The sequence below is a fragment of the Pseudoliparis swirei genome, chromosome 8 (assembly GCF_029220125.1).
Source record: "Pseudoliparis swirei isolate HS2019 ecotype Mariana Trench chromosome 8, NWPU_hadal_v1, whole genome shotgun sequence".
Taxonomy (NCBI): domain Eukaryota; kingdom Metazoa; phylum Chordata; class Actinopteri; order Perciformes; family Liparidae; genus Pseudoliparis; species Pseudoliparis swirei.
The window spans coordinates 17,352,694-17,376,756 of record NC_079395.1 but is presented as its reverse complement, the minus strand read 5'-3'; the positions used below and the strand labels follow the sequence as shown (position 1 = coordinate 17,376,756).

Genomic DNA, 24,063 nt, shown 5'->3' with positions numbered 1-24,063 from the left:
CACGCAGAGCTCTCGCATCTCGCCACGTGTGTTGCACTAGACGTGTTCTTCCAAAAGAGACAAAACAAACAAACAACAACAAGCTCTGGGACACGGCCCCCGTTTGCAACAAGAACACACACACACACACACAATAATGAAGACAAACTCACGCTTGAGGATGTTCCTCTGCTCCAGCTCCTCCACCGTGGGCCTCTGACTCAAGCGCCTGGTGAGGAACAAACAAACGGCGTCAGCACATGATCACTGGACACGGGTCGGCGAGGTCACACCATCCATACGGAAGGAGGCGCGCTGCGTCACGTTAACGTCAACGATGGTTTCCTCCTCCCCGCTTTGACAGCAGCTCCCGGTCGAGATATCTTATTCACATTTTGCCCCTCGGAGTGCTTTTACAACTCACCTCCTTGGGCTTTGACTTAAATAAAACATGAACTCAATGCGTCCCGTACAACTTATTCATGAGCCACACAGTCCAATGTTGTTTTCTCAACAGCAAAAATATTTGCATCTTTTTTTTTTATAAAGCTCTTGCCTCACGACGGCACTCTTTCCCAACAATAATTCAGTCAGCCACGATTCCCCCCAAAATCCTCTTTTTTTTCTAAGGGAATGACGATAGGAGTGCTGCAATGCAGCAGATATTCCTGAACGAGATGACGCGGCCACACCGAGCGGTTCCAGCGCTCCGGGCGGCGAAAAGCAAAAAGCGACCACGGACGCCAGTCGGAGCCCGTTGCCCCATCATCGCATTCGTTCTTATTTGCGGCGACATCTGACGCATTATGTACAGATTATCTCCAATTCCTGGCTGAAGTGGCTACAGAAAGGTCACTCCGAGTGCCTTCCACCGGGGACTCCTATTATAGCGCTGTGTCAGGAGCCTGCGGGAGTGGACCCGACAGCGGGCACCGGATCAATGATCGCATCGCAGATCTGGCAGCCACCTGGCCCTCTGAGCTCCCGTGTGCTCGGACCGGCTCGTCTCACTTCTTCGGTATTGTTCGGGGGGGAAAAAGTCAAAAAGCACCGAATCCCGGCCCGGAGCTCTCCGCCTCCAGGGCCGGCCCCATTGAGGACCTGTTCAGTGCAATATGGGGAGTAGAGACGCAAGAGTAATGACATTATATATATATATATACACATATATATATAGAGTTACACAAGGCGTTATGAAGTGGAAGAACAATCAGTTTGAAGCTGCACTCATCATTTTATATTAATATTGGATCTAATGACTAATATATAATGTGAGAGCAGTTACAGCTTCTGAAGGGACGAGTTATTTGGGAATACACCGATTGGCTTCATGGAAGTCTCTTTCCAGGAAATCAATACTCCTGCTCACGGAAATATAACGCATACGCTTTCCATGTGCCGGTAGGAGGATGTTATGCTAAGCTACGCTTACCCTCTGCCGGCCGCAGCTTCACGTCTACCTGGCGGACGAGAGATCGACCTCATCGTCAAACCCTCAGCGCAAATAAGCCCATTTCCCAAAATGTCAAACTCGAGGGGCCGAGGCTGAGAGGCCTCCTCTCCGGGGTTCTGGGGGCCGAGGTCAGTGCGTCCTCGCGATCAACGTCACTGCGACCTGCACGCCGGGTGACAGCGTGCAGGAGGACCATCGCAGTGAGGGGACTCGGGCCGCCGTCTCGCGGTGACACTCAAACGTATCTCCCACATCTCGTTTTGTTCTCCGGCTTCCAACACGCCATCACATCCTCTCGTCACTCAAAAAAAAGAAAAATCACGTCGTTTGATCCGTTTACTGTTTACTAGAAGTCACCTTTATGATCTCAACATATGTGTACACATTCCTGTGATTCGTACGCACTGCACCACTGTAGAGAGAGAGAGCGAGAGAGAGAGAGAGAGAGAGAAAACTGCTGGTATGAAGTGGATTGCGTGGTGCTGCTGTGTGGAGGAGTAGAGATAGTTTGGCACATGCATCACCGTGGTGATTCAGTCAGCGAGGGAGGAAGTCAGGCTGGAGGAAGAATGGGGGGGGGAGCGAGAGAGAGAGTCTGCATGGTGATGAATCGCTGAAATTAGGTCAGCTCCATTTTCAGAGCCACATTTTAACGAGATAAAGCGTTTATCCTTATCGGATGTTTAGACAGAGAGGAGGGAAAAAAATTAAAGGATATAAAAGTGTTTGAATAGAAGAAGAAAATAAAAAAAGGCTCCCGTTTGAAAGGGCTTGGGGCCGAGTCACAGCCTTCAGCAAGACAAATCAGTTTGATTGAGGAGGGCTCGAGCAATAATCAATGAGCTTCAAATCCACAGGATTTGGACCCATAAATTGTGTAAATGTATTCATGATTTAAAAATGCATGCGTGTGTGTGTGTGTGTGTGTGTGTGCGTGTGTGTGTGTGTGCGCTCGCCTTGTGAGTTTGGTGCCGATCTGCTGCCTGGACTCCACCCTCTCCTCATCCGTCTGCATGGGCAGGATGTTCTTGTCCTCCAGCTCTGTTTTGGAGGGTCGGTTGCTCAGCTTGATGGCCAGAGTGTCTTTCCTCAGCACCTTCTGCGCCAGGCAACCTGAACGTGACCCAGTTAGGATGTCAGGCAAAGCTTTGAGGAACGGTCCAAACATGGACTATAGTCTGAAACCCACAGTGACGGTTTGCATTTGATGTTTTGCAAACTGTGGCAGCGGGGGGTGTTTAGGCTCGGCTGCTGAGTGGGTGGAGCGGGGGTGTGGTTCAGGGAACGGTGTCTGATTGTCATCAGCTGGACTGATTACCAATCTGATTGGTAATCAGTCCAGCTGATGATATGTGTTTGTGTATCTGAGGCTGTCTCCATAAAGGAGGTGGACGGACAGAAGAGCAGGAGTCAGGGTGGAGAGCAGAGACACAGTCTGCGGTGGCAATAAAAGTAATTACCAACTATCCCTCTGGATGCTCAGTCCTTATTGGTGCTTAGGGGAGGAGAAACCTACTGGTGACGGCAACCTGCTTGTCACACTGGAGCCAAACGTGGGGCCCTTTTTTTTGTTGGAAAAAAAAAAGCACATGGAGAGCATCCAGCAGCACCCAGATCAGCCAACCCAGCCATGGATCCAGCTGGGGCAGATGCTGGGGAGGATAGCAGCGATGTTGCAGGACCAAGCGGAAGCAGGCCGGCAGACACTGGGGAAGCTCCTGGCCCAGGCAGAGGAGCAGACGCGCGCCCTGGAACGGCTCGCCGCCCAGACAGCTGCGGCCACACCTGTAGCTTCCCCCTTGGCGGGGGTGGCACTCCAAAAAATGATGGCGGGGGACGACGCGCAGTCATTCCTAGAAACTTTTGAGACGGTGGCGGAGGCAGGCGGCTGGCCAGCGGGGGAGTGGGCGATTCGCCTCCTGCCCCTGCTCACCGGGGAGGCGCAGACTGCGGCCCTGGGGCTTCCCCCAGCAACACGATACAGTTACGCGGACATGCGAAAGGCGGTGATGGATCGGCTGGGTCTGTCTCCGGAGGTTCACCGGCGGAGGTTTCGTGAGGCCACGATGGGGCCCGACGACCGGCCGTTTGCATACGCGCAACGGCTGAGGGATGCCGCGACAAGATGGCTGCAGCCCGGGAACACAGAAGGGGCGCAGGCGGTGGTGGAGAAGGCCGTAGTGGAGCGGTTCGTGGAGGGGCTGCCGACCGGAACAGCAGAGTGGGTCCGCTGTCACGGCCCCACGTCGCTGGAGGCCGCCATCACACGGGCGGAGGACCACCTGGCGGTGCACCCCAGCGGCCAGGTGGACAGCGACGGCGCACTGGCTCCGGCCAGGCCGATGCAGGACCTGACGCGACCCATACCGGCCCCAGTCAACACCGGCATCCTTCCCAACCCACAGGTAGTCCCTCAAACACCAGGGCAGGAGTGTTGGAGGTGCAGACAGCCCGGACACATCCGGTGGGAGTGTCCGCTGATGGAGGTGGGCCAGGTGATCCGGGTTGCCGGCTCTCCAACACCCTCCCCATGTCCGGGAGCGACATACCGCGTACCGGTAAGAATCCAGGGGGGTGTACATCAGGCAATGGTGGATTCCGGCTGTACACAGTCTATGATCCACCAGAGCCTGGTTCGACCAGGGGCATTGGTGGAGGCATTGTGGGTGAAAATACGGTGTGTGCATGGGGACATTCACGAGTATCCCATAGTGTCAGCGGAAATTAGACATGGGGGTAAAAAGCATAACGTGAAGGTCGCGGTTAGCTCCCGCCTTACGCACCCCTTAATCTTGGGAACCGATTGGCCGGGCTTTGATAAGTTAATGGGGAAGGCTGCGGGGGTGCGTTCACGGCAGACAGGGTCATGCGGTGTGTGCGCTGTGCTGAGCGGTGACGCGAGGTTGTCCGACACTGCAGACGGGGAGGGGGAACCGGTGGAGCCTCCTAGGGAGACTCCTCCGGCTCCCGAGTTTCACTCCATGGAAGATTTTCCACTCGAGCAGTCTCGGGACGATACTCTACGCTCAGCCTTTGACCAAGTGATACGAATTGATGGTCAGCTGGTGCACCCTGACGCAGCGCAGACATATCCGCACTTTACATTGATCAGGGACAGACTGTACAGAGTGAGCCGTGACACTCACACAGGGCAGGAAAGCACCCAGTTGCTGGTGCCGAAGAGCCGCCGGGAAATGGTTTTCCAGGCGGCTCACTATAACCCGATGGCTGGTCACATGGGGTATGATAAAACTCTGGACCGGATAATGACCCGATTTTATTAGCCGGGCATCCGGGCGGATGTGCGCCGTTGGTGTCAATTGGTAAACCCTCCGGCCATTCCGAGGGCACCTTTGCGCCCTCTGCCATTAATGGAGGTTCCATTTGAGCGTATCGCTATGGACCTAATCGGGCCATTTCACCGGAGTGCACGCGGATATCGCTTTGTGTTAGTCTTCGTGGATTACGCAACACGATACCCGGAAGCGGTGCCCTTGCGCAACATTTCTGCAAAGTGTGTCGCGCAGGCGCTGTTTCAGGTCATCTCCCGAGTCGGAATCCCGAAAGAGATTCTGACTGACCAGGGCACCCAGTTCATGTCAAGAACACTGAGAGAACTTTACGGGTTACTGGGCATCAAGTCTATTCGGACCAGTGTGTACCACCCACAGACCGACGGTCTGGTGGAGCGTCTGAATAAGACTTTCAAGTCCATGATCCGTACATTTATTAATGACGATGAACGTAATTGGGATAAATGGCTTGACGCTCTGTTGTTTGCAGTACGGGAGGTTCCCCAGGCCTCCACGGGATTTTCTCCCTTTGAACTTTTGTTCGGCAGGACTCCACGGGGGGTGCTCGACCTCATTAAAGAAAACTGGGAGGAGGGGCCGAGCACCAGTAAAAACGAGATCCAACACGTCCTGGACCTGCGAGCAAAGCTCCACACACTGGGTCAGCTGTCACGTGAGAATTTGCTCCAGGCCCAGGAGCGTCAGCAGCGGCTGTACAACAGAGGGGCCAGGCTGAGACAATTCACACCGGGAGAGAAGGTACTTGTATTGCTTCCTTCTTCCAGCTCTAAACTCCTCGCCAAGTGGCAAGGGCCCTTTGTGGTCACACGGCGAGTGGGGGATGTCGACTATGAGGTGGTGCGTTCTGATAGGGGCGGAGCTACACATATTTACCACCTCAACCTCCTAAAGGCATGGAGGGAGGCGGAGTCTGTTTCTCTGGTGTCCTCGGTATCTGAGAGAGAGGAGCTGGGGCCCGAGGTCCCAAAATCCACCAATCCTCGCTCCTTTGTGAAGACCGTCTCTCCGGGACCCAGAAAACAGACATTGCCCGGTTGCAAAAGCAGTTTGCTGATGTGTTCTCTCTCCTTCCAGGACGCACAAACCTCATAGAGCACGAGATTGAGACTCCTCCGGGCGTGACAGTGCGGTTACGACCCTACAGGTTACCTGAACACAAGAGAAAGGTGGTTCAGCGGGAATTGGCTGCAATGCTGGAGATGGGGGTAATAGAAGAGTCCCACAGTGCCTGGTGTAGCCCCATTGTTCTTGTGGTCAAGAAGGATGGGTCTATACGGTTCTGCGTGGACTATCGCAGGGTGAACGATGTGTCACGGTTCGATGCTTACCCAATGCCCGGTCGACGAGCTCCTGGACCGACTGGGCACTGCGTGTTTCTTTCGACACTGGATTTAACCAAGGGCTACTGGCAGATTCCTCTGTCGCCAGAGAGTAAGGAAAACGGCCTTCTCCACTCAGTTTGGGTTATACCAATTCACCACGCTTCCCTTTGGGTTGTTCGGGGCCCCGGCCACCTTTCAACGCCTCATGGACCGGGTGCTGCGTCCGCACGCTGCATATGCTGCCGCCTACCTGGATGATGTGATCATACACAGCACCACCTGGGCGGAGCATGTGCAGCGGGTCGGCGCGGTGCTGGAGTCCCTGAGGCAGGCGGGGCTTACGGCCAACCCGGGGAAGTGTGCAGTTGGACGGAGGGAGGTACGGTATCTGGGCCCAAGACTAAAAAAGAGGTGAGGCAGTTTTTGGGGCTGGCGGGCTATTACAGGCGGTTCATCCCAAACTTTGCGGAGCTGACCAGCCCCATGACTGACCTGACCCGGAAAGGTGCCTCAGATCCGATCCAGTGGACGGAGCGGTGCCAGTTGGTGTTTGAGGAGGTAAAGCAAGCTCTCTGTGGGGAACCACTCCTTCACACACCTAACTTCTCTCTCCCTTTTACTCTGCAGACTGATGCGTCGAACAGAGGGCTGGGGGCCGTTTGTCCCAGCAGGTAGGGGTTTGACCGCCCCGTGCTGTACATCAGCCGCAAGCTGTCGGAGAGGGAGGGCAGGTACAGCACGGTGGAGAAGGAGTGCCTGGCCATCCGGTGGGCGGTCGACTCCCTGCGCTACTACCTCCTGGGACGCTCATTCACCCTCTGGTCAGACCACGCCCCGCTCCAATGGCTCCACCGCATGAAAGATACCAACGCCCGAATCACTCGGTGGTATCTGGCTTTACAGCCTTTTAATTTCAAGGTGATTCATAGGCCGGGGACGCAGATGGTCGTGGCCGACTTCCTCTCCCGCTCTCATGGGGGGGAGGGGGAGTAGGTTAGGCCGGATGTTGCCCCGGCCTAAGTCGGGCGGTGGAGGTATGTGGCAGCGGGGGGTGTTTAGGCTCGGCTGCTGAGTGGGTGGAGCGGGGGTGTGGTTCAGGGAACGGTATCTGATTGTCATCAGCTGGACTGATTACCAATCTGATTGGTAATCAGTCCAGCTGATGATATGTGTTTGTGTATCTGAGGCTGTCTCCATAAAGGAGGTGGACGGACAGAAGAGGGGGAGTCAGGGTGGAGAGCAGAGACACAGTCTGCGGTGGCAATAAAAGTAATTACCAACTATCCCTCTGGATGCTCAGTCCTTATTGGTGTTTAGGGGAGGAGAAACCTACTGGTGACGGCAACCCGCTTGTCACACAAACTTTGGAGGATATTTGGGGGGAAACAAGTCCTGTCCTGTACCTTTAAGAGACAACTCATCCTTCCAACGCCCCTTAAAGTCACTGTAGAGTTGTACTGGATTGTATATGTAATTGCACAGGTAAATGAGAGTCTATGTTTTAAATAAATACATGAGACAGATAAGATGATTAATAAGGGATATTATGAAGAATATATGTATTGAGGAAAGCATTTAGGAGAAAGTATGATCACTGTGTTATTAGTGTAACTGTTGATGTGTTATGGTTATCCTAACTATGGGATGAATGAAGTGTATTGATTCTGGACACAGCAGCTTTCCCTAAAGAGATCGTAAAAACAGCTGTTTCCAGGCGAAAGAAGCTTTTATTTTGAAGCCATCTTATTTTGAAGAGTCTTTTCCGAAAACCGGAAGTGAGGAACAGCTGGCGATCTTTTTCGGTAAGCCTCGCCTCTTTTTTTTAGCGGTTAGCGTATAGCATGCTGCGTCAATAAAAGGCGTCTCCATGACGACCTTCACTAGCCAAATGGAGCCTTTAGCTCGACGAAGGATTCTGAATAAAACGCGAGATTTCGACAGGCAGACGCTGCCGGCTGTTCCCAGCCAATGGGCTGTGGCGTTCCATCTACCTCCACCTCTCCAAACAAAGACGGCCGCCACTCACTTGTAAACAAGTTGTCGTCGTCGTCGTCCTCCTCCTCGTCGTCCTCGTCGTCCTCGTGCTTGTACATGCTGGGCAGGTCCTCGTAGTCGCACTCGTTGGGCATGTTCTCCTTGTCGTCCTCGTAGTCGAGGATCACCGACGGCGCTTCTCTCCGGTCCAAGGGGAAACACTGGCCGACGCCGTGCAGCGCCGAGCTGGAGGAGGGGAAAGGGACCGGAAACTCATTTTTATCTCTTAACGGTCAGATGTGGCGTGTAGCGCGATTGACTTCTCTGAACTCTCTCAATCCAGAAGAGAAAGTGATTGAACAATAAAACAAAAAGGAGGGGCGGCTGGTACAATGACAGCTCCGTGGGTTTCTAATCCCGCTCCAGAGGGAGAGGAGACACAGAACTACTCAATATGATCCTGTGCAGTGGTACCAGCGCCACGCGGCCCTCCGGCGACACCGAGAGCAGCTTCACCAACAGAGAAGAACTGCATCTCGTGTGAGCCCGCTGTTACGCAACAACTCTTTTCAGAGCTTTTAGTCCAATTGTGAGCAATCTCACGGCCATTACTTCCTTATCCCAAATGGCTTTTGTCGATGAAGAGATCCTAATGTCCGAGGTTACGTAACGTCCTCTCCGCTACCCGACGTGTCCCTTTTTTTCTTTTTTAATCCGAACGACGAAGAAAAACGCTGCACTTGTAAAGGAGCAGCTGGTCGTGTTCTGTGAGGCCGACTGCCGGAGGGACGAGTAAACAGGACGCGCCATGCTAAATCAAAAAAGGGGGTTGGTGGTTCAATCCCTGCCCTAGTCGATGGGTCCTTGAGCAAGACACTTAACCCCGAGTTGCTCTGTGTAGCTGTGTCTACGGTGTATGATTGCAACATGATTACCTTTGCATTGAAAACGCGGAAGGTTATGTTTTGATCGCCGTGTATTTATTTGTATGCGTGCGTGTTTGCGTGTTATTCGCATAACTCAATAAGTATTAAACCGAATCGCATGAAATTTGGTGGGATGATTGGTTATTATCCGGGGACCATTTGATTAGATTTTGGGATCGATCGGGTCAAAGGTCAAGGTCATGAAAAGGTCAACATCTTCTTTTTACCATAGCACGGTCAATTTTTATCCAATTGGCATGCAACTAACGCCAACATGTTCATAATTCAATGCCCAATCTTGTGATATGCGAAGGTATGCGCTCTACCGAGAGCCCATTCTAGTTGTAAGTTGCTTTGGAGAAAAGAGTCAGCTAAATGACGTGTAATGGTATGTGATGTTACCGGGGCGACGGACTCCATCGATGAAATGTTTAAAATTTCACACACATTCCAAAAAGTTTGGTTAACAATCTAAACAATATATAATATGACGCAGACGGAGCCAACCAGAGGCCGATCCATAACCCCCGTCCCTCTCCGCGCAGACCGAATGACCCCCCCCCGAGCGCCGCCGGCCACCGACCTTTCGAACCTCTGCATGGAGAGCGCCAGCGTTTTGTTGAGCTCCTCGATGATGCGGCTGGGCGCGTGCAGGCCGCCGTACTGCAGCGGGTGGCCGCGGCCGCGGTGGAGGCCGGACAACGCGACCAGCTGGGAGGGCAGCAAGGGGCCGTAGTGGAGGGGCACGCCCTTCTGGGAGAGGGGGTTGGGGGAAGGAGACGGGGAGGAGTCCAGTCCCCCCCCCAGAGGCACACAGATCATCACTTTCTTGGGAGGCAGAGGCGGGGAGTGCTTTCCCCCGGGCATGAAGGGCAACTTCATCGGCTGGCAAGAATCTGAAGAGAAACAGAAAGAAGCGTCACTGGACATTTGTACTGGGTGTGTCAGACGGTGGGAACTAGGCCAGGATGAAGCCTCTTCCCTCTGACACTGACGGGGAGAAACCAGCTGACGGGACCACGGGGGACGTCACCGAGACGACGGTAATCCTGAGCGCATGCGGGGCGACGCAGGATGTCCTTTTTTCTTTTTCTTTAAAGCGACAGCGGTCAAAACAAGAGCTGCTGAAAGTGATCAATAAGTAGGCCACAACTATTTCTGTATGTGGGTTCTGGGTAGGGAGAGAAAAAAAATAGACACGGAGCATCGACTGACCCGTGCTGTGGTTTGAGATCCGAGAGAAAGGCTTGGGAGGGAGCGCGGGAGGCTTCTTGTGGTACAGCGGCGGCTTGGCGGGTTTATCCTGAAGGTCACCCGAGTAGCTGACGCATTTCTTGCCGGGCGGGACCATGCACGACTTGATGGAGGGCTCCTGAGCGCAGACTCGGCCGTCCATCGAGGATCCGAACTGGATTACTGGATTAACGGTTGCTACAAAAAAATTTGAGAAAAAGGAGAGAAAAAGAAAAAAGCATCAGAAACGTGATTCGACTGCACAAGAAAGACGCGACCCGGGAAGACCGCTCCAACAAACTTTAAAACAAGCTGCTCGGCTTTCCGGACCATGGGAAGTGGATTCAGAAAGCTGGGGAACGACCCCGGAGCAGCAGACCCGGGAACGCCGATGACAAGCAGTCGGATTGAACTTTTGCTTTTTCTTATAATTCTTTCACAGCGCAAATAACTTTTTTTTTTTGCACGATTCACATACTCTGACAAAACAATGCATGCATGCTGAGTTTCCATCGTCACAGCCTTCTGAAGAGACCTTTTCTTTGATTTAAAAAAAACACACTTTATTTACATATTAAATTTTTTTTTTAAATAAAGTGTTAAAAACCGCATGCGTTGTTAAAAATAAATAAATACTGTACATATACCAACTCCTCTTCAAAGACGGAACAAACACGATCATTAAAACAGCAGCGATTTATTAACAAGAGGTTTAAAAAAGAGACAAAGAAACAAAACAAAAAAACAGAAACCAATAAATTAATAGAAACACACATTGGGGCTTTCACTCGTCTCGTCACTTGACGTTAGCGCCAGCCTTTTTAATCGGCCCACCTCTGCCTTCATCAGTCCGAACCTCTCCCTCTCGATTACTAGCAGGGTTCATTCACACGTTGACCAGTAGGTTTCAAGGACTTTAAACCAAATTTCCGGGACCAAAAATGTTGTGAAATCTCAATGTATACATAAAAGTGAGAAAATGTATACCTTAAAAAGACACAAATGAATGAGACAATAGTTTGATTCAAAGAATAAACATTTATGTATTTTTAGTTAAGGTGCGTTCACTTGCAGCGAGAAAAATATTGAGAGCGTATGCCGGCTTATATTTTGAGCGTCATTCTTTTAAAAGCATATTAAAACTCATCGTAAATGCACATATGAATACAACAAATTGCCATGACTTTTCCAAAACGTTTGGGATAAAAAAAATTGTCAAGGACTTTTCCATAATAATGATTTACAAATTCCATGACTTTTCCAGGTTTTCCATGACCGTACGAACCCTGTACTCGGTATGTGACAGACTTCTGAGAGGAAAACCTCTCCAACATCCAGAGAAGTCGTCGCTGTAAGCAGCTGTTAAACAAAAACACCTCGCGCTGCAGCGTCCTCACGAAGAAAGATGGAAAGATGGAAAGATGGAAAGATGGATGGGATCTTTCCATTCCGCCGCTGCGCCCCCATCTCGTGATCTCGGGGTTTGGCTGGCGTGTGCCACATCACATCCAGGAACAGAGTCCAAAAAAAATGGCAAAGCCGATTTACAATCCGGCAGCCAATGGGATGAAAGGGTAGCACGTCTCTGCCAAACATCATGGGATTTCGTTTATACATTTCTATTGTTGTATTTCTGCGCTTCCGTTTCCATTTGGATGAGTCGATTCTTTGGACTGCAAAGCGAGTCGTGTGGTCCGTCTATAAACCGGGGCAATGAACGCCAGTCGGTCGAGCGAAGCCGCCTCCCTGGACCGAGCGGCGCTTTGCTTTGCATGCGTAAAAATAACCGCCGCCGCCGATCCGTCAAGCTGTGCAAACAAGCTGATGATGATGATGATGAAGCTCGGTTGTCCCTGGGCACGGACACCTGGCCAAAGGAATATGCACCGCATTCTAAGGAGTGGCACAGCTAGCGCGCACAAATTAGGTGAAATACTTATAAATATAATAATCCATTCATAACCGTTCTTGATTCCGGCACATTTAACTCTCCTGTTACCTTCACATTTACTAGCATATTTTACCCTTGGGGTCAATTTGACCCCAGCAATTAAAACCTCCAGAAAATTATTAGAATTAATATTGTTTCCCAAGTTTAAGTGTGAGGTACTTTATGTTTGTTTGTTGACTACCTAAATAGCCCTTTAAATATATAAAAAAGTTGATATTTCTTATGTTTGACACAGTGAAAAACAGCCTGGGGTCAAATTGACCCCAAAGAACACCAACGTTAAACATTGAATGGGGTCAAATTGACCCTAAAGGTAACAGGAGGGTTAAAGGGGAATTTGTTTTGGCCTTCTTTTTTTAACAATAAAATATGCAAACGTCCACACATTTCCTCCTTTGCTCCGAGGCTTTCTGAGCTCCTCCAACTTAGTTTCTGATGTCCCGAGGCTGTGGAGGCTCAAACGTACTCTCTAGCTCGGAGTGCGGGGCGTCGAGGGCGCATTAAATCAGGATCAAAGAGCGTATGAAACCCCACAAAATCCTGATGAGCTCACTTCAGAGCCGACTGATTAATGAGGACATGACCAGCTTCGACCGATATTGCAGTTTCTGCTTCTTTTTTTTAATAAATGTAAAACTGAAGAACGTGGGCTCACCTTTTTCAAAGATCTCTTTGAGCACTCCTCTCTTGATCAACTCGTCGCGGCTCTGTCGCATCGACATCTTCCTCTCCAGAGCTGAGGAGGACAGAGGAGCACAAGAGGGCAGCGTTAAACGTCATCTTCACGCCGGCCGGACCTTTGAAAGACAAACGGGGACGGAGAGAGATCCCCGGAGCCTGTGTGGAGAGGTTTCACTTATGATAATGGAAAGTAATGGAAGTCTATGAGGGACATGGCCATTACGAGCCCCCACACACACACACATTGCTCATTCCTTTCTTCTAGTGTGTTTTTGTTGAGAACATCAGAGAACAGGCATTATTCGATATCATCGTCAACATGAAGAGACCAGAACTGACCTCCCCCTCCCCCGTTCTGTCCGTGGCACTCGGCCCCAAACACATTTGTTCCAACTGAAGACGCAACAGAAACACATGGTCTCATTTATTTTAAACAGATTGTTGCGCTGTAGTTCTAAGCAAAGATCACTCAAACAGGAGTAAGCAGCAGATTTACTGGAGACTATTTTCGGCTGCCGATGAATACACATTGTCTTTCTATCGGCGGGGCGGCACGAGTGGAGCAAACTACCAACGGCCCGTCTCACTGCAACGAAGGGACAACAATGGAGGCGGAGGCTAAAAATAACATCCATCAGGCTTTTGCACGCACACGTGATACTTGTTCTTTTAACGGGATCAGACAATAAGAGAAATATAGGCTGTCAACAAATGTGTCCTATAAATAAATGCCCTTTTTTTTTTACTGATTTACCTGAACACAATATCACTTGTATATTATTGGAGTAGCAGTAGATCTATGCATGTCTACTGGTAATAAAAACAAACGCTTATCATATACAGTGGGTACGGAAAGTATTCAGACCCCTTTAAATGTTTCACTCTTTGTTTCATAGCAGCCATTTGCTAAAGTAAAAAAAGTAAATTGTATTTCTCATTAATGTAACTTAGCACCCCATCAAAACTGAAATGTAGAAATTTATTAAAAAAGAAAAACTGAAATATAATATATATAATACATTTTGCACCCCATCTTGACAGAAAAAACTGAAATGTAGACATTTTAGCAAATGTATTATATATGTTATTATATTTAATTTTTTCTTTTTTAATAAATTTGAAAAATATTCTAGATTTCATTTTTTCTGTCAAGATAAAAAATACAATAAAATGAACTTTTGGGATTTTTGCAAATAGCTGCATTGAAACAAAGAGTGAACAATATAATGCGGTCTGAATACTTTCCGTACCGACTGTATATCTGAATTACAAGCAACTAACTGCAGTATTGGTAAATAATCCTGGATTTTGCTAGAACGATAATCTGTGAAACTGTTCTTCTCTTCTAATCACCGAGAGCTAAACGACAACAAAAAGAAAACGTCACCGCGATGAAGAGATTAACGGGACAACGCGTCTCATTGTAATGCGTTATGCACGAGATAACACGTCCCGTCGCTACTGCGGCTCTTCTTGGGCTTCAAAAAGTTGGAGGCGCTGAACATCTTGTCGCAGTAGGCGGAACAAAAGCGGCTAAAAGAAAAATATAATGTTCGTAATTTCAGAAATCCTTCCCCTGCATGGAATCAAATTAAGAATGTGAAATGAGGATCAGCGACGGCACTTGAACGCACCGCGCCGGAAGCCATCCCCGCAGGCCTCGGGGGCGGCGGCTTAAGAGGGAGGTCACGGATGGAGTCGTGTGTGCGCTCTCCAGATGACCCAGGAGCCTCGAGGAGAGGGCGGTGCGTTCAATGCCAACGCGTCAGCTTGACCTCTCTCTCTTTCCCCCTCGACGCAGAGGGTTTGAAACCAACTCACAGGAACATTTAATTAAAACACTTTAATGAAACACAAATGAGAGTCATGCAAATGTCAGACGGGCGAATGCGGACCGTCTTTGTGTTCAGAGCGCGTCGTCGTCAAACACCGACGCCCCAGGATGACTTCCTCCTCCCGGATACCAGATGTTCAATATCACTCGATACTTCAAAAGGTTTTCAAGAGGAGCTCGTTGGGAGATCAGCTCCGAGCCAGGAATTAGTTCAGGGGAGGAGGGAGGAATATTCCCCCAGTGTGTCACACAATGGAGCCCGAGGAAGTGACGCATTGAAGAGTGTGAAATGAAAAGGAAATTGAACCGTTTGTACACGCTACTCGGGATGCCGACAGCTCCGTAGAGAAAGTGATTGATTATTTCACAGGCGCCACAAACGCAACGTCGGGTCAAGTCAAAAAGGTAAATAAATGAATACGGTCGGCCCGGACTCAACGTGGCGTCACACACTTCACCTCGAGCATCAGACTTCATTCAGGTGTCCGGCGGCTCGGAGAGGTTTCCATTCATATTTGTAATCATTGCACCATTTTTTACCGTGTGTTGAACTTTGCTCTTTAAACAGTTTATGTTTGGCCTCCTGTTATTTTCCAAATTGTTTTAATTGACTACTGTACTGCACTTTGTGACAGTTTGTCTATGATAAGTGAAAAATTAATAAACTTTACCGACTTACTTAATAGAGTCGGCACCGGGATCACGAGGGGAAATAAAGCTGGTGGTACTCTGGAAGTGTGACATCACAACGAGTCGATCGTCACGAAGCGCCCCGACTCTCCGAGTGAGAGGCAACAGCTTCTCGACATACGTCAACGTACATCTTCTTTGGGGATGAACATGATTAACAGACGGATAAAAGAAAATGTCATCCTCTGTAGCATTTCATTTCTTGAAATAAAACAACAAACACTCGATTCCATAACCGAAGAAATTTCTTTTAGGAACGAAAACACACAAAAAAAATCTTCCTCAAAATGAAGACTGAAAGCATCAGCGCCAACACTTTGCCGTGAACCCAGGGCTAAAGGTCGACGCGCGGCCGGCGTTGGCTGCGACATGTTCAGGGATTAATACCATAATGAATGAAAAAAGTATTTCCTCAGAACTTCTTGACGTGACTGCTCCGCCGCGGGGATTGTGCGCGGTTACGCAACCCCGCCGGCTCCGACGCCGTCGGGAGGAGACGTCTCGACGGAGGGAGGCGGTGTGCAGACGGCCGAGCGTCGGCTCCGGAGTCAAACCACCGGCTGTCCTCCCATGGCGTTTTGGTTTCATATTTAATGAGCGCATTAATGGTGTGCAAGAATTGGAAATGTCCTGTTCATTTCATCAGGAAAGTCCTGTGAGAGGCGTACAAAAATAAATAAATAACTAGAACGGGCACTCGGTAGAGCACATACCTTCGCATATCACAAGATTGGGCATTGAATTATGAACATTTTGGCATTAGTTGCATGCCAATTGGATATGAATTGGCCGCGCTATGGTAAAAAGATTGACCTTTTCATGACCTTGACCTTTGACCCGATCGATCCCAAAATCTAATCAAATGGTCTCCAGATAACAACCAATCATCCCACCAAATGTCATGCGATTCGGTTTAACACCGAGTTATGCGAATAACACGCACGCATATAAATACACGGCGATCAAAACATAACCTTCCGCATTTTCAATGCGAAGGTAATTAAAAAACCACCTCCAGTGAGGGCTTTTCTTTCTTCTTTATAGACCGCTAAATTCTCTCCTGAGTGAGTGACCGGGTCACCAGAGGGCCACATCGACCGCCCACGACTGGACCTTACTGTGGGCATGAACACCGACTGGACAATTCAATTCAATTCAGTTTATTTGTATAGCCCAATTTCACAAATTACAAATTTGTCTCGGAGTGCTTTACAATCTGTACACATAGACATCCCTGCCCCAAAACCTCACATCAGATCAGGAAAAACTCCCAAATAACCCTTCAGGGGGAAAAAAGGGAAGAAAACTTCAGGAGAGCAACAGAGGAGGATCCCTCTCCAGGATGGACAGAACAATAGATGTAAACTGGACACAACTCATCTTTCAGTACCAGAGTCCATGAAGCACACGCTGACCTCTAAACCACCTTGGATGTCAGCGGGCTACATTTGGAACCGCAGCCGCTCAATCTGTTCCCCGAGATGAGACGACCGCACGCCGCCGAGAGCACGGCGAATGAAAGCGTGTCCGAATACGCAGCCGGTGTTGCTCCGAGAACACAACGCTTTACTTTCTCTTTTTTTTGCAGATAAATATATATATGTATAAATATATATTCCTCTGCAAAGCGACCCGGATAGTTGGAGCGCCTCGTACCGACCCCGAGGCTCAACGTGGACGCTTCCAGCGAGGCGGCGAGAACGCTGCATACAAAAAAACAACAATACTTTCACGGCGCCTTTTCATCAGTGAGAAGCTCCCGCGTTAAAAGACTTGATCTGGATAAACGCGTCCTTGAAATCTTACAGCGGGGGAGAAGAGAAACGCCAGTAACCGCTGCGTTCAGACCGCCGCGGATCACAAGGAACTGCTTATTGCTTTTAATTGGATTAGGAGAAGAAAAGAAAGAGGGCGACGGCATCGTGTTGTTCTGATGCATCTCTGCTGAATGCACATCCCCGAGCTGGCCTTCATCTGCTCAGCATCACACCAGCTCACGCTCTCCTGTGCCCAATTATCCCCGACAACACGTGATGCCCGGCGGCCGGCCGGCTCCCCGCTGGTCAGCGGCGAGGCCGAGCCGGGCCGGGCTTTGGTCCTTCATGAGATGAGAGTGAGGCGGCGCCGGACTGTTTATCAATCCAGATGGTTTCGTCTCACTTCTCTTCCAGCGTGATGGAGCGACATGGGTCGTGACTCTGGGGTGTAAACGTTGCTTTTAAGCAACAAGTTGGAGGCTAAAAGTATTAAGTGCACTAAATTAATTAAAGTATTTGTCATAATCATGCGGCGGATTGTTTCCTTATCTGTAACAAAAAAAAGGGGGGGGGGGGAAAAAGAGGTCATCCCAATCCAGGCTTTGAGGCTGGTAAATAAATAGGCTGCCATCTTAGCGTCCACGAACGAAATGAGGGCGCACAGCAGCATGGGCAAGGCTCCATTGAAAAAAATAGAAAACTCACACAACACACATGGATCGCGGGGCGACGGGGTCAACCAGTCAATGCCGTTAGCTGGGTGAAGTAAGCGGAGCTCACTCCCTCTGAACACGGTTTCCATCGCATCAGAGACGAGGACTTGAAGTGGGCAAAGAGTCACGCCGAGCCGTCTCGCTCGTCCTGGAATGAGCAAATATCGTCTCCGAATGACCGGTTTTCACTTCTTATCCCCTTTTCCTCGCTCGGTCCCGTTAGAGAACGTGCCCACTCAAAAATCCAACGCACGCTTCCAGCCGTCCGTCGCTACTCATGCGTGCGTACCGCTGGGTGCAGTGCGGCTCTGTGGGTACGCCTGCTCAGCCAGATAACACCCGGGGTGCACCGGGCTTCCCAGCAGGTGAACTTGAGCCCCTCCATTTCACAAAATACTGTGAAGGTGAAAAAGAAATAATGCAAATCCGCAGATTTTAAAGACGTACACTACCGTTCAAAAGTTTGGGGTCATCCAGACAATTTTGTGTCTTCCATGAAAACTCACTTTTATTTATCAAATGAATTGAAAATTGAATCGAAAATATAGTCAAGACATTGACAAGGTTAGAAATAATGATTAATATTTGAAGTATTAATTTTGTTCTTCAAACTTCAAGCTCAAAGGAAGGCCAGTTGTATAGCTTATATCCCCAGCATAACTGTTTTCAGCTGTGCTAACATAATTGCACGGGTTTTCTAATCAGATATTAGTCTTCTAAGGCGATTAGCAAACACAATGTACCATTAGAACACTGGAGTGATCGTTGATGGAAATGGGCCTCTATACCCCTCTGGAGATATTTCATTAGAAACCAGACGTTTCCACCTAGAATAGTCATTTACCACATTAACAATGTATAGAGTGTATTTTTGATTAATGTTATCTTTATTGAAAAAACAGTGCTTTTCTTTGAAAAATAAAGACATTTCTAAGTGACCCCAAGCTTTTGAACGGTAGTGTATTGTGATCTTTGTGTTTCATAGCGGTCCCCTTTGATGGGCGATTCTTTCAGGAAGCTCACACCCGGTGAGCCGCTAATTTTACAGTGCAAAATGAAATAAAAAAACACCCTGTTCTGTAACAGACCGGATTCAGGCCTCGCCGCATATGCTTTTTTTTTTTTATACGAGCACGATTTCCGCTTTCCCAGCCTGAACAAACTGTCTCCTCCCGTCCGCCGGGCGAATGCAGGATGTGTCAGCCGGAGAGAAAACAAGCACCGCCCCATCTGAAGGCTGCGTGTCCGTCTCTCACCCCTCAAAAAACACTGGCCTGCAAGATCAAAGGAACTCTGAAAATGAAACCTCGGCAGCACGATAACTCCACATTTACGCTGACGCTTCATCATAAAAAATAAAAAAAAGGAAGTACGCAGCATTTCTTCCCACAACCAGACGAGAGGGCATGACATCACATGGTTGTTCAATAGGCATGACATGTGGGAGGGGGGGGGGGGTGCATTAACATGCTGTGTAAAGAAGAAGAAGAAGAAAAGACATGTACCAACGGATGTCTGCTTGAACTTCTCACTCTTCTTCTTCCTCCACTTCCAGGGCTTGAGGAGGCGTCCCAGAGTGGCAAACTTGCTGCGGCGGCGGATGGGTGGAGTGTGGGAGCCGGAGAGAAAGGACTCGGAGCGCATGGCGGCCAGCCTCTCCACTTCCTCAGCTGCAAGGGAACAAAACGGAGGGAAGGAAAACAGAGTCCGCGTGAGATGGGGATGCAGAGGAGGTGATATTCCGGTCACCGTGCGGTGGAGACGGCAGTGAATGCAGCGGACGCTTCAGCTCGCGGACGCCCGAGCGGTAGGAACCGAATCCCCTCGTGATGAGGATGGACAAACCCGCGGCTCAGATGGCATCAGCCCCAAGTCTGAACAGTTTGAGGCATCGGCTTGCCAAAATGCACGATTACAAAAACGGACTGATTAGCAGCGCCTCTTTAAAAGAAAAAGGAGAAATGTTCTACTCCTCATCAAATATTCACACGACCCAGCTCCACTTCTACGTGCCGCTGGGTGTCAAAAGAGTTCGATTCCAACGCAAGTTTATTAAAATGCAAACGCAAGAAAAGGTACGCCGAGTTTGAGAGGACAAACGACCGAGAACACTCGTTGGCTGAAGCGGTCCGGTGGGTGGAGCGGGGGAGTCCCTTCAATCAGAGGGTCGGCGGTTCGATCCGAGACCCTTGAGCCCAAATGGATTCGGCCCGCAGTGTGTGAATGAGTACGTTAGAGAGTTGCCGATGGGCAGGTGGCACCTCGCACGGGAGCCGCCGGGCCAATGACGCCGTGTGGGGGTAAAGCAGACGAGAAAGAGGGCACGTCCATTTACCAAAACTCTGGGACTCGAACAGGCTCGCCGAGAACGACGACGGGCCTTCGGAGGTAGAAGCGTCTTCCCTGCAGCCTCTAGAACCAGCGGACGGCGTCGAGGAGGAAGGAGCCGAACGAGACCGTCTCGTCAGGAGCGACAAAGTATACGAAAAGAATACTGCAAAGTATTCAGCAAAACACGATCATTCTAAACGACAACGGCGCTCACGAGATCTCCCAAAAGGAGTCTGGTATCGCATCGGGGGGGATTCATCGCCTCGAGACTTCCAGGCAGCAACGATTCCCCTGACTTGGATCTCAGTGAATGGCGGACGCAGCAGGTTCAAGTTTGTGCAGAATGTACAGACAGCCGACTATAATAGTAAATATATTTCCAAAGAGGGGGTGGTGGGGGGGGGGGCGGTGACACCAGCAGGGTAAATAATGTGACAGTAACGCAGTGGAGATCAGTCCTTCGACTGAACGCTCTGGTGCCTCAGAGCCGACCATCTTAGCACTCCCTCCACCACGCAGCTCTATAAATACACACACACACACACACTTAAATTACTTCATTAGGAGGTCCGAAAGTCGATGAAGACAAAAGAGGAAAATCAAAGCCGAGTGACAACGACTGTGTGATAGCGAGAATGACGACACTTTTATGAACTGCAATAAAAGACAAAAAAGAGATTGAATATTAGATTTGGTGACCTCTGGGACCCATCCGTGTATTCTCCACCGTGTGTCGGTCTGTGTGTGTTTGTTTATGTCCCCATCTTTCATTTACTGGACCATTTCCAGGAACACAACTTTTTTTTTTAAACACTGAATTACAACTCAAGTGCAAGGTGACGTCATTAAATCTCAATCTTTACGAAATCTCCCTGGCAGAGCGGGAGAGAGCGGCTGAGCAGCTCAATCTGCAAAGGTATCCATGGTGATTAAAAAAATAAAGTGACATCCACGGCCCGGTTGCTTACAAGCTGCCTTCTCCACCACTGGAGCGCAAACGCACCGAGTGGCTGCTCACCCTACGCTTACCTATTTTTAAAGAAAAGAAAAAACAAAACACTTGTTTGCATACAGATGGAGTGATGATGTAATGACACAGAGCTGGAGATGGCTTGTGTGCACACAGCCTGCAAAGCATCATGCCATCTAAATTTAGGTAAAGTAAATTCATAATTTAGCTCTCATAATAAGCCACAAACACATGTATATGTTTTGGATTTTATGATGCAAAATCAACAAGGAGGTTACAATAACTTATGTGGTTCAGAGGCAGCAACAATGAATCGGCCGCGTTGGAAAATGACTCACTGAAACCCCCCAATGGAGCTCCAATGGAGCCCCGATGGAGGCCCAATGAAGCCTCCATGGAGGCCTAATGGTGCCCCGATGGAGCCTCAATGGAGCCTCGATTGAGCCCCAATGGAGCCTCAATGGAGCCTCGATTGAGCCCCAATGGAGCCTCAATGGAGTTCCGATGGAGCCCCAATGGAGTTCCGATGGAGCCTCAATAGAGTTCCGATGGTGCCTCAATGGAGTTCCGATGGAGCCCCAATGGAGTTCCGATGGAGCCTCAATGAAGCCTCGATGGAGCCCCGATGGAGTTCCGATGGAGTTCCAATGTAGCCTCAATGAAGCCTCGATGGAGCCCCGATCGAGCCCCGACTAACCCCCACCGACTCCCCGACGAAGCCCCGGTGGAGGCATCCTCCCTCGCTCAGCCCCGCTCACTCACCGTCCTGCGTGTCGGCGCCGCGGCTGCAGTTGCTGCAGATGTGTTTGATCTCCTTCCCGATGTGACAGTGGATGGCGAAGGGCAGGTTGTTGTTGTTGTGCTGGTGGTGCTGGCGGTGGTTGTGGTGTTGGTACTGTTGTTGTTGGTTGTTGTTGTTGTGCTGGCCGTGTTCCTTCTTGTTGCCGAGGGACATGATTTTGACCAGGCTGAACGCCGCCGCCTTCGTCTTCTTCGGCTTCTCCAGCGCCGCGGGCGTTTCTCGGCACCCCGTGGCAAACCAGGTGCCGTGCATGATGGCGGGCGCCGGGTCCACCGTCGGGTAATTGGCCGTCTTAAACATCGGGGTGGCGGCAGAGAGGAGGAGGAGAAAGGAGGAAAAGGAGGGCGCAGAAGCGCAGCAGGGCGCTCCGTTACCGACGGCTTCAAATTAAGAAGGAGAAGAAGAAGACAAACGAAGGGCCCATCAATTGAGTCCTGCCTAACCGACAGTAACGGCTTCCATCGAGCCGAAAAACCGCCGCGTAGCCACCTGAAGCCCCGGTAGCGCGGAAGTGAAGAAGGGAGAAGACAAAAAGAAGAGAAGATGAAGAAGAATCCCTGCTGCCGGATCCAAAGAGAGCTAATAATAAACGAGAGCGAGTAGTGAAAGGCAGCAACCGCCTCTCCCTCCCAGAGCTGCGGACTGCAGGTTGTAGCTGATCCACGATCAGTGGAGCTGAGCAGAGACGGCCAGTGATTGGCTGAGCGGCGGCGCTCCTCTAATAAACCGAAAAGTTGCCGAGGACCTCATAATCTGTTCTTTTTGAGCAAGTTACAAAACACGAGGAACCCTTTTCTATGATTGAAAATATTTTTGTTAAAATAACCACTACGTAGAAATTTTATAAGCATTATATCTAAAAAAAAATTTAAATAAATTCAAACTAAACAACATATTCATATGTATGCAGGAGAGTTAAATGATAATTAATGTAATGTAATCTGAGAGACAGGCTAACTACTTTAAAGGGAACATAGCCACACATTAAGTAAGTGGATAGAAATGCTGATGAGGCGGTTACTGATGGTCATCATTGAGTCATGCAAACTATAGCACAAGTAGTGCTGCAAAATCACTCCCTATACCTATTGTGTGTGTGTGTGTGTGTGTGTGTGTGTTAAGCATCATCTACAAATGGCGTCAAGAGCTCCTCCACCACACACACACACACACACACACCCTCCCATCTCAAAATACTGAATACAAAGGTCAAAAGACGAGGTGAGATGTGTAAAGTCAGCTTTAAAGTGCAAAGGAGCCAGAGACGTAAACGCAACAACAACAAAACGACAGTCTCATGAACAAGGACGGCGTTAATCTGATTACTCCCGTTTACTCCCCTCAGTGGCCATTATTCTGCCGGTAGACCACGGGGTCCCTTAGAATGTCCTCGAGGCCCTTCGAAGTACGTTGACCTGTACGAGTCTTACTTCCTGTTAGGACCGGGGTCCCCCTTGGGCCTCAACTTCCTGTTACATCGTTCTTATGGGACTCAGAGAATGGAGGAGACGAGTCACTGAGAGTGTCCACATGGAGATCTGATTCTGGCTTATTTCAGTATAAATGTGACATTGTTCGTTATTACAAAATAAAAATACTTTAAAAAATATTGTCCTGAAACTGGTTGACCCATTTATATGAATTCTTAAACGCAAGCTTTGTTAAACTGAAACGTGAGAGCAGATAACTTCCCCTTCTCTCCTGACTGCTGAGCTCATATCTCATTCTCGGAAAATACACTTTCAAAATCATCTGATTCGAATCAATGGAGAGCCTCTGTGTTGTGTGGTGGTTTTAAGTGTATTTGTGTGTGTGTGTGTGTGTGTGTGTGTGTGTGTGTGTTTAATTCAGCATTAAAATCCTGGGATCTTCAGGGCCGGCCTTCACAGCCAGTATATCTCCGTGTGGTGAGAACATTCCTGACACGTGTCACAATAAGCTCAACCTGACGGGGTGAGCTCCCCCAGAGCTGAGGAGGAGTGTGTCTGCCAATCCGCTCTGACTCACGTCAGACGGACATGTTGGCTCTCGTGTTGCCATGAAGCCTCAGAGAATGGAAGTTCTGATGTACCACTAAAATATATTTATATATACGATTGAAGAAAGTATTGTGTATCTTGGAGAACCCGGACC

General features: G+C 49.5%; 1 protein-coding gene across 2 annotated transcripts in view; it reads right to left on the bottom strand.

Moving 5' to 3' along the window:
* The window catches only part of LOC130197936 (phosphatase and actin regulator 1-like), a 43,980-nt gene that overhangs the window by 5,151 nt on the left and 14,766 nt on the right, over positions 1-24,063 (bottom strand). Inside the window, exons 1-8 of one of the 2 annotated variants that reach the window (XM_056420922.1) lie at positions 21,891-22,542; positions 19,333-19,497; positions 12,808-12,888; positions 10,184-10,399; positions 9,552-9,864; positions 8,095-8,288; positions 2,389-2,545; positions 153-208 (exon numbers count right to left, since the gene is read on the bottom strand). In XM_056420922.1, the coding sequence (XP_056276897.1) occupies positions 153-208; positions 2,389-2,545; positions 8,095-8,288; positions 9,552-9,864; positions 10,184-10,399; positions 12,808-12,888; positions 19,333-19,497; positions 21,891-22,230 (1,522 nt within the window). In that variant the 5' untranslated portion in view covers positions 22,231-22,542. Of the gene's footprint in view, positions 1-152; positions 209-2,388; positions 2,546-8,094; positions 8,289-9,551; positions 9,865-10,183; positions 10,400-12,807; positions 12,889-19,332; positions 19,498-21,890; positions 22,543-24,063 lie in introns of those variants that run through there. The other variant, XM_056420923.1, reaches the window with a different exon arrangement.